The sequence below is a fragment of the Coptis chinensis genome, chromosome 6, assembly GCF_015680905.1.
Source record: "Coptis chinensis isolate HL-2020 chromosome 6, ASM1568090v1, whole genome shotgun sequence".
Lineage (NCBI taxonomy): Eukaryota > Viridiplantae > Streptophyta > Magnoliopsida > Ranunculales > Ranunculaceae > Coptis > Coptis chinensis.
In genome coordinates, this window is record NC_141461.1 from 136870 (window position 1) to 149116 (window position 12247).

At 37.2% G+C, this 12247-nt stretch overlaps 3 protein-coding genes across 5 annotated transcripts; all 3 read right to left on the reverse strand.

Annotated features, from left to right (window-relative positions):
* Positions 1-335: 335 nt before the first annotated feature.
* Positions 336-4112, reverse strand: LOC147490420 (acyl-CoA-binding domain-containing protein 1-like). The gene is made up of 7 exons (XM_086565312.1): positions 4040-4112; positions 3648-3910; positions 3490-3563; positions 3200-3418; positions 2715-2863; positions 1317-1414; positions 336-815 (listed from the first exon to the last, which is right to left on the reverse strand). The coding sequence occupies exons 1-7, from the start codon at positions 4110-4112 to the stop codon at positions 693-695; spliced, it is 999 nt and encodes a 332-aa protein (XP_086421438.1). The 3' UTR covers positions 336-692.
* On the reverse strand, positions 3207-6647 carry LOC147490421 (Tetratricopeptide repeat (TPR)-like superfamily protein). Of its 3 annotated transcripts, XR_015198449.1 has the most exons (4): positions 6344-6647; positions 4262-5524; positions 3405-3509; positions 3207-3303 (listed from the first exon to the last, which is right to left on the reverse strand). XR_015198449.1 is itself a non-coding variant. In XM_086565630.1 (3 exons), exons 1-2 carry the CDS (start codon positions 6614-6616, stop codon positions 4274-4276), a joined length of 1524 nt encoding a protein of 507 aa, XP_086421756.1. In that variant the 5' UTR covers positions 6617-6647; the 3' UTR covers positions 3393-3509; positions 4250-4273. The 3 variants fall into 3 exon arrangements, 2 of the variants coding, with proteins under 2 accessions (XP_086421756.1, XP_086421757.1); XM_086565630.1 differs by lacking the exon at positions 3207-3303 and having other exon boundaries at positions 3393-3509; positions 4250-5524; XM_086565631.1 differs by lacking the exons at positions 3207-3303; positions 3405-3509 and adding an exon at positions 3807-4043.
* Positions 6648-9251: 2604 nt separating this feature from the next.
* On the reverse strand, positions 9252-11834 carry LOC147490422 (glucan endo-1,3-beta-glucosidase 8-like). Its single transcript, XM_086565615.1, is given in 3 exon segments — positions 9252-9877; positions 9880-10442; positions 11026-11834. Coding segments are annotated over 3 exon segments (1584 nt in total). The 5' UTR covers positions 11496-11834; the 3' UTR covers positions 9252-9326.
* Between the last annotated feature and the right edge of the window lie 413 nt (positions 11835-12247).

Consider the following 12247-nt stretch of genomic DNA (forward strand, 5'->3'; position numbering starts at 1 on the left):
AAGGACATAGTAGTATAGTACCAGCACAGTAAGCCACCTTTTATGTTTAATTCGTTGTACTGTGAGCTAAACTATCAGTGTTTTTACTCCTCTTTTACTTCACAATAAATATGCTTTAGTGTATTTGTATATTTATGAAACTAGTGCTTTATTACTCAAACACAAACAGCAGCCATACATGGGATAGAAATGTAAACAAGTATCAGGATATAAATTCAACCAAATGAAACCCTACTCTCCCTTTATTCTAAAGGGGCTGAGGTGAGGGCAAAGGTCAGATATAATTCAAGTGTTGGCCCTCACAGCCCAACCCTTTTTGAACATCGAACAAAAAAATGATCAGGCTTCTCTCCCTTTATTCTTTTTGAACATAAAAAATTATGAGTAACAATCCCGTCAAAAAAATGGATGCCATACAACACTAGGATTCGATCGTGTTCAGGTCGTCACCTATAGGCAGGATATCAAATACACTACTGAATTAAAGTGCTTAACAATCTCAGAGCAATTAAGAAAAGAAGTCGCCAGACATGTGGATGCAGTGCGTCTCGTACACATTTTGTAATCTATAGGGGATTTAAGCCTTTAACTGGGATGATCTATACACAAATGAAAGAATTGTCACTCAGACGACTAATCCGTTGATGAACGCTGCATCCAAGGCCAGTTCAATTTACATAGATCACACGGGGTCATGGGGAGTAGCCATCATTGTCCTTCAATTTTTTGTCGGCACCATGATTCACAAGAAATTCAGCAATGCCTTGTTTCTCACACACTGATGCATAGTGCAGTGGGGTTTGACCTTCATTGTCCTACATACAGAGAAAAAAAAAAAACTGTGATTCGTTGAAGCTAAGACAGCTATTCCAGCATTAGAGACGCAGAAAAACTGGGGATGATGCTGAGATGCCTTGAATGCAAAGTTTGTGCAATGTACATAAAGACTCTATTTTACTTGTAAAACAAACGGAAAAAAAAAAGGTGTTCAGTATATCAAAATTTGTAGGCTTTACATTTAAAATCTACCAGGTACTAAAAAAATCGATAAGCAGCCACCTAATTTCAGGAAAATCCCATACAAACTTGAACCTCACAGTCAACCAGTAAAATCTGACAAATAAAAAAATATCAAAATGGACTATTCCATGTCAAAGATATACTGAACTAAAAATACAATGCAGAAGAGAAAGCTGATTCTTGTTAGAACTGTCGGCTAAAGAATTATCAGGGAAGGTTTTGAAACAATAACTAAAAACATAAAATGTCCCAGCAAAAAACAAAATAAAATGAGGGCTTTAATCAGTTAATACTACCTTGATATTCACATCAGCTTTCTTGCTAACAAGCAGTTCGGCAACCTTAAGGTGACCACGGTCTACAGCCCAATGCAATGGGGTTCGCCCCTCACTATCTGCAATTATTGAGAAAAGAATGCATTAGCATATGGGAGTATGGGACTCCTAAATATCTTGAGAATGAACTATTAAACTTTAAATACTTTTACTGCTTTCTACTTCTTCTTTCCTTCATAGTCACCAGATAAGGATGTATATGTGAGTTACGCTTAGAATGCAAAAATGAAAGACTAAATAGTACAGCAATCAAGTGGAAAAAGAAAATTCAACATAGACATTATCCCACAGTTAAAGATAAATTGTAAAAAACCCAATAAATTTCAGAAAAATTCTGGACAAACATAGAATCCATCTCTTGCGATACGAAACAATGTGTTACAACCATGACCAACTCATGGATTTCATCAAATCCACACCCATATGAGTGTATTCCCTATAATCACATGTCGTGGTTGTCTTCCGCCACTGATCCTTTTGTCTCAGAATGAATCTTGGGATCCCAGCATACCACATCCTCAATATAATTAATTATACTGCACGCGAGAACAATTCACTCAAACAGAATTTATGAGAAAACTTGAACCTATCCAAAGGGGTAGAAATGTAGAATACAAGCCATATCCTTAACAAAGTGCTATACATAAAGAATGCATCCTAACACAAAGATAATGTCAAAATTCATTACAATCTCAAATTAAAAAGAACAACCAAGGCAGACAAGATAGCCTCAATGCTGAATAACCTCGCGTGGGTTGCCTGAGACTGAACAAGGCATCCACATGTTAAGCACTAAGGCTATGAAAATAGACAAGTCTCATTTCACCTCTACCCTGGAACTATTACAACCCATTTTGTTATTTCTTGCCCTGAGTATCTTTCTTAACTGATAATGGAGAAAACAACCAGAATCCCAGATACTGAATTCTCGGAAAACTTCTTTGCCAAGCCCCTCTATATCTCATACATTAGTTTTCCCCACTTGAGAAAATTCTCATAGAAAGCTCTAATCCGATTCTATATTATTTTGTCTTATAACTTCTTAAAATTGACATGTAAAACAGAACAAGCCAAATTTTTTAAGTGTTCTATCATTCATAAAGCATTAAACCTTGCATGAACATATTGTAGCAGAGATTGCATATAAATCCACCATCTTTTTGTAGCTTCATCAATGTATTTTACAACACAAGCCTTTACATTACATGTGCATGTTGTCCCGACACTTAGCGAGTTAGCGACTCTATAGGCTTACTATATATACGTAAAGAACAGTTGCATCTGGAATTTTGATATCATAATAGAAATTTCATGCAATGTCAATAGAGAAAATGGCTAGGCCAAGACAAAGTCACAAACCTTTCAGATTCACGGAAGTTCCACTGTCTATACATTTGAGCAAATTATTGATCTCCCCTTCTCTGGAAGAGGCATGTATCAGCTGCAGCTTCCTGGGAAAGGAAAAAAGAAATCCAACTGGAATTTTGAAACCTATATTCTTTGCATTACTTAGAATTACTTTAAACCACACATATAATTACATTACCAACATTAGTTATTTATTTCATTCCCTATCACATCACTAAAAGTCAATGAAAAGAACAAGAATGTATGTAACATACATATAAACCAACATCCAAAACATTGAAGTCAAGTAACATTGTTAAGAAGAGTCAAATAGATATGGACAAGGAAGAAACAACTCTTCCAGAATAGAACAAACCCATACATAGTAATGTGGCTATTTCACCAATATCCATCCTCTAAAATTTTACCAGGAAACTAACAATATCAACAAGTATCACCAATTGGAGGAAAAACATGCAAGATCAAAGACTTATTACCAAAGCAAGTCATCAGAATCCTCATGTAAAAAGGTACTGAAAACTGGCCCAACTAATTCTTTAGCAGCTGAACTACTTGCCTCATAATCGCCATCTTTATTCTTCTGCATATCAATTCTTAAGCAATTAAAAGAAAAGAATGTAACAAATTGCACAACTGCACATACAACACCGAGAACAAAAATTGCATTACTTAAGAACTTACAGAGGTAGAACCATCTGCCCAAGAAGGATATAACTCAGTAACAATCAAATATAGTGACACATTGCTTCTTCCACATCCATATCACCCAATCTCTGCCATGCATCCCTTGTACATGTAACCAAAATCAGATATTTCAAACAGTGCCAAACATTTAACATGCTATAACAGTTAAATTTTGCGCTTGAACAATAAAACAGTGTGAAAAAAAAAAAAAAAAAAATACCACTTTGTGCGATTCAATACTTTGAGAGGAGAAGGTTGATGGGCATCATTGCAAGGACCATGAGTAGCAATTTTGTAAAGTCCAAATAACTCCAATATAACTTCATTAGAAAGAACAAACCCCTCTTTAAGAACATTACAAGTAATGAAAGTAGTAGCAGCATTAAACTCTTCGTCTAATAAGTCAGTACTAGTACTAGTTTCGTCCCAATCATCATCTTCTAAGCGAACGATTTTGAGGTTTCCTTCTTTGAAGGAGACAAGTATTGAGAAAAGCTTTGCAACTAGGAATGCAAAGATTAAGCCGATGAACACGGACTGAAATATTTACTAGATCAAATTTCAAACTGCAACGGATCAAAGTTCAGTCTCTGCTTGATTCAGTAACAGTTTGCCACCCAACTTCCTGTTACGTTTCTGTAAAGTCCAAAGGAGTGTGTCAAAATTGGCATCAAATACATTGGTGTAGAGGGCACCCATCACCATTCCTGGCAGACTTGTTTATAGACTGAGAAAGGGATATAAGTAAACTCTGGAAGGCACATCATTCTCACTGAGATATCCAATGATTGTGCTAATCTAGTTGGAGAACCCTACTTATAGTAATTTACATTATGAAATACCGTCGTTTTCACCTTGCAAAAAAGTCAAGTCTGAAACTGCTCTGCAAGTTTCATGAGACTGTAAGTCACAGCATCTGGCCTAGCTCCTCCTAGAATCATTTTCCTCAGGAGTTCTGGATCATAAATTTTGGCCTTGACATGAGCTTTTATCAAGGTATTATACACAAAGGTATACCTGCTGTACCTTGCCTCCTTCAACTCAGTAAATAGTCTCTTCACATTCTCCACATCACCCCTATCCGCAAACAATTCAACTACTAAGAGAGTGGTTTCTAACCATGGTGTAGATCTCTTAACGGTGCTGGTAATTGTCTGATCCATTCCCACCTCCAATGCCTTCAAGGCTTCTTCCACCAATCCTGCTTTCAAGCAACCTAATGTGAGATGACGATAAGTTATCGCATTAGGTCTGCACCCATTTGTTTCCATTTCCTTGAATACCTCGGAAGCTTTATCAATAAGTCCACGCCTGCAATACACAGATATAATTGAATTGAAATGCTCAGTTGATTTTAACTGTTTTGTTGACTTCATCTCCAACCAGAGCTCTTCCGCTCGATCTAACCGTCCTAGTCTCCCAAATGCTTCAATAGCAAGTACAAAGCTCTTGTACCTGACATGTGGGAGTTTCTGTATAACCCCCAATGTCCTTTCCAGGTCATCCTCCTTCCCCAAATAACCATATAGTATAAGAAGAACATCTAATGTCGACCAATTGTTTCCCGTTTTGGACTTCTCTATTTCTTCAACATACACTTCAGTAACAGAATACAATCGAGCCACAGAATGTGCAGTGGCCAATATACAGTAAGTTATCTCATTAGGCTCGACATTCGCTCGTTTCATCTCACCAAACACCTTAGTCAAACTTTCAATATTATTTCCATCAGCTTCTATCTTCAATAAAATGTTGTAGGTCGAAACATGCGGTGCCACTTTATCAGCCTTCATCTGTGCAAGAATTCTCGGTATGGCTTTCTTACGGCCAGGAGAAGAATGAAGTGTTATCAAACGATTGAAAACCAAATGAGAAATGGGATAGCCATGCTCTCTCATTTTCCTCATGTATGCCAAAGACAACCTGATTCTACCCTGATCTAGGCAAGCAATGACAAGGTTATTATAAAGCAAGTCGTTCTGGAATTCAACAGGAATGCGAGAGAAAAGGGTCTCGCCATACCATACACCATGAAACTTGAACGTAAACTCAAGAAGGTAAGAGTAGTCTAGTTCTTTTAGCTTGTATGGTCTCTCCCTTATCACCCATTCCATAACCTGTTAAAAGTCATATATAAATTCATCAACACATAAAACATAACTACTAGCTTAGTTTTTTTTATTTATTATTGGCAAGCCTGTTTTAAATGAGATCAGTAACTCTTTGATGCTGGCAGAGTTCAAGCCCCAGATCTCTGGTATCATCACCCAAAAGTTTTACCGACTTTGCTAGTCAGCACCTGCAAAATGTGTGGGCAAACCTGTTTTTAAAGAGATCAGTAACTCAATTGTGTGTAGCGGGGTTAGAACCCCAGACCTGTGGTATCATCACCCAAAGGTTTTACCAACTAAGCTAGTAGTTGCAGGTGCCAACTAGCAACACCAATATGGTTAGTATTTACACCTTTGAAGTCTCTTAGCTTCCTTATGTGATTCCATTATATTGAATGGTCAGAAAATTAAATTCTTCATTTTTTTTTTTTATTGGCAAGCCTGTTTTAAATGAAATCAGTAAGTCTTTGATGCTGGCGGGGTTCGATCCCCAGACATCTGGTATCATCACCCAAAGGTTTTACCGACTTTTCTTGGCACCTGCAACTACTAGCTTAGTTGGTAAAAACTTTGGGTGATATACCAGAGGTCTGGGGTTCTAACCATTGAGTTACTGATCTCTTTAAAAACAGGCTTGCTTGCCCACACATTTGTCAAGTGCTGACTAGTAAAGTCGGTAAAACCTTTGGGTGATAATACCAGAGGTCTGGGGCTCGAACCCCGCCAGCATCAAAGAGTTACTGATCTCATTTAAAACAGGCTTGCCAATCAAAAAAAAAAAAAAACATAACTACTAAACAAACTGTGTGCAATAAAGTTGTTCACCTCGAGTGCTCGTTTATTAAGTTTGAGCTTCCTCAAACGATTAATAGCATGGAATATGTCACCACTATGAATGGGGAAGCCATCGCCCATCCAACTCTGGAAAGCACAAGTCACTGGTTCTTCTTTACCGAGCTTCTCGACTCTGAAAGATAAACAATGAGATGGTTCCAATTCTGAAGAAGAAGATTGTGAAGATGAAAGGGTGAATCTTTGAGTAAATGAGTTAAACAGGCTTCTCTGGCTAAGCAGAAACGAGGACTTAGCTCTCTGCATTACTTCTGCAAAATGCCAATTTTAGAAACAGACATGAAACTCCATATTACCGGTATATATTGTCTCGATATCTAACCCGAATTCAACCCGAATTTCAAATGCTTCAACCCGAGCCCAGGACGAAGTCCTAGTCGGTTCTTGAATTTTCAGCTCAAGTCCTAGCCCGACCAATTCGGGTTATGTCAGGTTGGTCAAAAATTTTGGGTTTTTTTTTAATTATGAGAACAAAAAACACTAAAATTGAAATATTCTAATGAAGTCAAAGAGATTTGATTGTTTGAATTGATTATATTATTATCTCTAAAATAGAGATTATTAATCTTATTTTTTACAAAAAAAAAAAAAAAAAATGATTGAAAGATATATGTACATATATGCACACGGGCTCGGGTTTTTCGGTTTTTTGATATTCTAACCCGAGCCCAACCCAAAACTGAGTCGGGTTTTGATTTTACAAAACCAAGCCTAGACCACGGATCTGCCCAGGACCAACAAAAGTCGGGTTTTAGTCCATTGGGCTTGGACTAACCCGACCCAAGTTCCACCCCTATACTGTATAGCAGTGGGGGTGAACGGAGAGGGAGAGGGAGAGGAAGAAGAAAAGGAAGAGGAAGAGAAGAAAAATGACAGACAGACATAAACCAATCAAATCACATTTTGGCCACATACCCTCTTGCCAAAACGTGCTCGCTGACTAAGGTAAAACCCAAAAAAAGAACAAGCCCTGGATGAGACATAAACTTGAGACATTTAGAGTTCTTATCTCAATACTACATTTGACCACCCACAATGCAAGAACTCACATTGTTAGCAGATAAGTCTAGATATGGATTGATTCAATTAGTTAAAATTCTCCTCCACGGAGGACATACATACATACCTTTGAGATGAGAATGAGAAAGAGAGGTGCGTCGGGGAGAAAAATTATGTTGCTCGTTCATAAAAGATTACAGTGACATAAATACCCTTTAATTATATTAACACATTACACGTGTGAAAAGATAGACACTTTATGGAAAAGGGCAAAAAAGGAAGGAAAAAACGCGGAGGAAAAATATGCTGCTGGGCAATTAATTGAAAAAAGAATCGGACTAGGAAACCAACTCTTAGTTGTACTTGGTTATTTTGGTTACTTGATGCCTCAAGTGTATTTCTCTATAAATATATGCACTTACTATACTTGTTATTCATTATCAAACAACATATTGAGATACTAGTAGTGCGATATTCTACTTGTGAAGTGTAGAAGGAAAGGTTTAAGTTTAGGAAGAAGCTGTTAATGGCAATAGGTAAAGAAGAAGTTGTTGCCAAGGCTGAAAAGATGGAAGGAGAGAATAATAAGAAACAATGTGATGGTAGTGCTGCTTCTGTTGCACCCAAGAGGAAGAAAATCGTATTTCTTTTTAATGGACAGAGGTTTGAGGGTCGTTGTTTGGTGTTGCCGCTTCAAGAAGAGCAAATCTTGGCATTAGAAGCGCCTCTTCGAGTCAAGAAGATTGACGTCAATGATTACTTGGCCAAGATCAGCAGTGGTAAAAGTGAAGGACATCTATCAAGGTGCAATGGGTATCCAATTCCAACTGGTTATCCCAAAAGACCTCGAACAAAATACGATTACAGTACTAGGAAATCTGCTATGGTTTCAGCTGTCTAGCTAGGATGTTAACTGCCCCGTAATATATGACTTGTAATCTAATATCATTGGTATATATTTTGAATAAATCCTTTTATTGCTGTTTTTAATTAAAGCTTTATGGATCTTTAAGGTGGTATGTGATGAACAATTTATGTTTCAAGATTCCTAACTACATAATGATCTGCTCTTAGAGTATTTATATAATGCACACATTTGAATCCTGGAAGTTGGTATAACTCATTGTTACGCATGTTATCCGACGATTTTGTAAGCAACAAAATATATAGAACACAATTAACTCATGAAATAGGCTGAAGTTGGTATCATAGTACAAAATATCAGGATATGAGTATTTATCGATATTCAATTTCTGGATATGTATCGTGGATATATCCCCCTCTTTGGGGATATTTGACATTGTTTCACATGCAAATATCGTGGATATATCAAAAAATATCCAAAACAAAATATCGTGGATATTGTGGATATTTATTGATATATCATGATACATTATTTATATTTATTTGAAATATAATGGTAAATATTAAATAAAATTGTTATATATACAAAATATCGCCAAGTACCCATAAATATCACAAATATCGTAAATATTATCGAAATATAACTGATATTTGCAGTCGTATATATCTCTAAACATATCGTGATATTTAAATATCTTTTTCTGAAATATAGATAGATATCCCCAAATATCGGGATATTTTGTACTATGGTTGGTATAACTCATTGTTATGCATGTTATCCGAAGATTTTGTAAGCAACAAAATATATAGAACACAATTAACTCATGAAATAGGCTGAAGAGAAATGTGTGCTTAAGAGTAGACCAAATATATATTTCATTGAAAACAATTTACAGATCTAAGAATTATGCCTCTAGGTTGATAATCATAAATACATAATTCTTTCAGAAACAAGTACTAATATGTAGATGCACAACATAAAGATATAAACATGATATGATTAATAGGAGATGTAGAATCCAGATGAATTTATCCTAATTAGATCGAATGCTAAATTATAAGGGTGAAAAGATTACTTCTGAATGCCACTTTATTATACAAGTAAAAAGGCCACGATGCACCCAGTTATCGTCAGTAAAATATGTACGAGTCTACGACATTGCAATGACATTGAAGAACCATAATCAATCATAATTGGAAACTGGCAATTTGCAGTGGATGGATCCTCCTCAGTCTCCATTGCCAGACCAGCAAAGTCGCAATTCCAGCTTTTCTGGTCCCTCTCTTGGTAGTACATGTTGAACGCGTAAGAAGCATTCCCACGAACGTTAAGGTGGTTACAAGAAGAACCATAACCGAGTGCTGTGCAATCAGATAAGGTACAAGCATAGTCAACGTTTTTGGCTAAATCACTGAGGTCGTCTGCATATTGATCCAGAACACACCACTTTCTTGGTAGGTAGTCAACATGTTGTGCGCCAATTAAACCAATATTTGCTTGATTACCAGACAGATCTAGTTCATATTTTGGCTTCCCATCATACTCGAAAATCCCCCAATGCCTCTCAAAAGCTCCAGGTGCAATGCTTTTACCATTTTCATCGATGAGACTAAAGAGATACACCTCAATCTTCCCCTTCTTACAGGGGTTCCATTGCCACTCAGTGCATGTTGAATCAGTCCCTGGTTGAATCTCTTTGCACTTTCAATGTTTGCATGCTTATCAGCATCGGTTGGCCACCCAACTTCCCCTACAATTATGGGCATGTCAGGGTAGCCCGCTTTCTGTAAAGCCCAAAGGAGAGTGTCGAAATTGGCATCGAATACATTGGTGTAGAGGGCATCCCCATCTCTGACAGGCTTGTTTGTCCCATCAAAGAAAGCATAATCCACAGGGAAATATTCATTGCCATATAGACTGAGGAAAGGGTAGATGTTAACAGTGAAAGGCGCGTCATTCTCACTAAGATATTGGACTATTTGGATAGTAAGATCACGTATATCTGGTCTGAAGTCACCAGCAGATGGAACTGGGTTCGACTCTGGAGAATTATAAACATCGGCGTTGAAAGGAACAATGGCTTTGACCTTGGAACCAAGCCCGGCTTCGTTGAGGGCTTTCTGAACATTCCGCAAGGCTGGCAATGTGACTTTGAAGTAGGTGCCGTTGTAAGTCTGCAAGAATGGTTCATTGCCAACAGCAACATACCTGTAAAATCAGTCTTTACAGTCTAAGGTTTTCTCTTCTTCCAGTGTAAATTCGGTTGTTGAATAGGACAGCAAATAATGAAGATTATGGAAATGTAACTCCGAAATGCATCATATAAGACTACGACGACATAGTTACTATATAGCTAGACCACAACTAAAATTGCATTATCTAGACTGTTCAGATATGGTTTGTCCAACTAACACTATCGATCAGTTGCAACAAAGGGATCGAAAATAAGTTCCCTTCTTTGGCTTGCCAATTTCAGTTAACAGAAACACAAATCAGTCTTAAAGAGTTGAATATAGATAAGAAAACAAAGTAGCAACCGTTTTTCCAGAAAGACATACAGGTACCCAAAAAACCATCAGCAAGTAAAACATGACAAAATAAAAAACAGATAACACATCTAGTTCAGAAGAAAAAACCAAAAATACTCACTTCATAATTGATCAAAAGGCAAAGTAAACAGTTAGCAAAATAAAATGTCAAAGCATGCAACACAACAAAACAGCTCAAGAAAGATTCAAGCAGAATCAGAGAAGTGAAATAACAAAAAGGATCAAGAACTGTGCCACTCAACTTGATATTGACAGCACCATTGTAGGCATACTGACTAACATTCTCCTCAACCCAGTAAGCAGCAACACCACTATCTCCACTCATATCTGCCAACCTCATATTCGGTATTGCTAACATGACTTCAATTCCAGACCCAGCTAATGCAGTCAAGATCTTGCTGTCAGCTTCAAACAGCTTAACCTTGTTAAAGCCATTCTCTTTCAACATTTGAACAACCATTTCTGGTGGAAGTCTGTGAGTTGCCATTGTTCCCCAGTTTACACCTACACTCTCGACACTGTAGACCATGGACAGGAACACAAAAAACAGAACCAACAGAGTTCTAGTGTATCTTCTTGCTTGTGACAACATTGCTTTAAAATTTGATGTTCTTTCTTTCATTACTCCAATCAAGAAGGAAAAAGAGAGAGGGGGAGGGAATTGGTTTCTTGTTTTGTTACAGTACTTATACACACAAATTGTTTCTCTCATTCTGTCTCTGTGAAGGAAAAGGTCTTTTGGAGTTTATTGGACAAAAGAAAGAATGAAAAGCACACATGAAAGATTCGTTTCTTAATTCAGTTATTCAGTTAAACTCGAGTCTGCTAGCATGCACTTTGTTGGCCTACCTAACAAGCTAGGCTAGACTGCTACTAAAATGCTACGCTTGGAAGAGGGTTCCAACTTCCAAGGACACCGTTAGTGATTGTAGATGTAGCATATTTACAAAATCAGCTCCTGTTTTGCAATAAGAAAGCTAGAAAAGACTAAAGGGGTGTTCTTCAGTATACATTATTTTTATCTGAAGATGCACCAGACCTTCCTAGCTGCTTCTTTATGAAGAAAAGTACAGCTTTTAGCAAAGGCAAAGGCTGAGTGATCCAAACACGTAGATTCAGGTTGGAAAGTTGGCATTTTAGAGGATTCCATTCAGTCCTTCTTTCAAAGGTGATTCAAGTTTCCATTCACTTTAAATCAAAGATACTATTTCAAGAACATTTGGATCAGGCTAAGATCCTTGATACTGATTTTACAGCAACTATCAATCTCATGCCATCAGGGCCTAAAAAGGAAGATGCATACCCAATGCCTGGGGAAAAAATTAGAGCTTCATAATATTCTATTCATCTTGTGCCAGAGCTAAAGCATGTATGAGTAGACTTTTAACGTTTAGGACTGGATAACTATACTTTCCACGTAGTCATGTCAACATAAGCAACACCACGTATTAGATACCATCATAT

Excerpts from the sequence above, each read along its gene's own strand:
- LOC147490421 (XM_086565630.1), bottom strand. The coding sequence starts at position 6,616 with ATGCAGAGAGCTAAGTCCTCGTTTCTGCTTAGCCAGAGAAGCCTGTTT. Across the intron at positions 5,525-6,343 it reads TTAATAAACGAGCACTCGAG|GTTATGGAATGGGTGATAAG; the intron begins GTGAACAACTTT and ends GACTTTTAACAG.
- LOC147490420 (XM_086565312.1), bottom strand. The coding sequence starts at position 4,112 with ATGGTGATGGGTGCCCTCTACACCAATGTATTTGATGCCAATTTTGAC. Across the intron at positions 2,864-3,199 it reads GATTCTGATGACTTGCTTTG|TAATGCAAAGAATATAGGTT; the intron begins GTAATAAGTCTT and ends AGTAATTCTAAG. Across the intron at positions 1,415-2,714 it reads AACTTCCGTGAATCTGAAAG|ATAGTGAGGGGCGAACCCCA; the intron begins GTTTGTGACTTT and ends CAATAATTGCAG.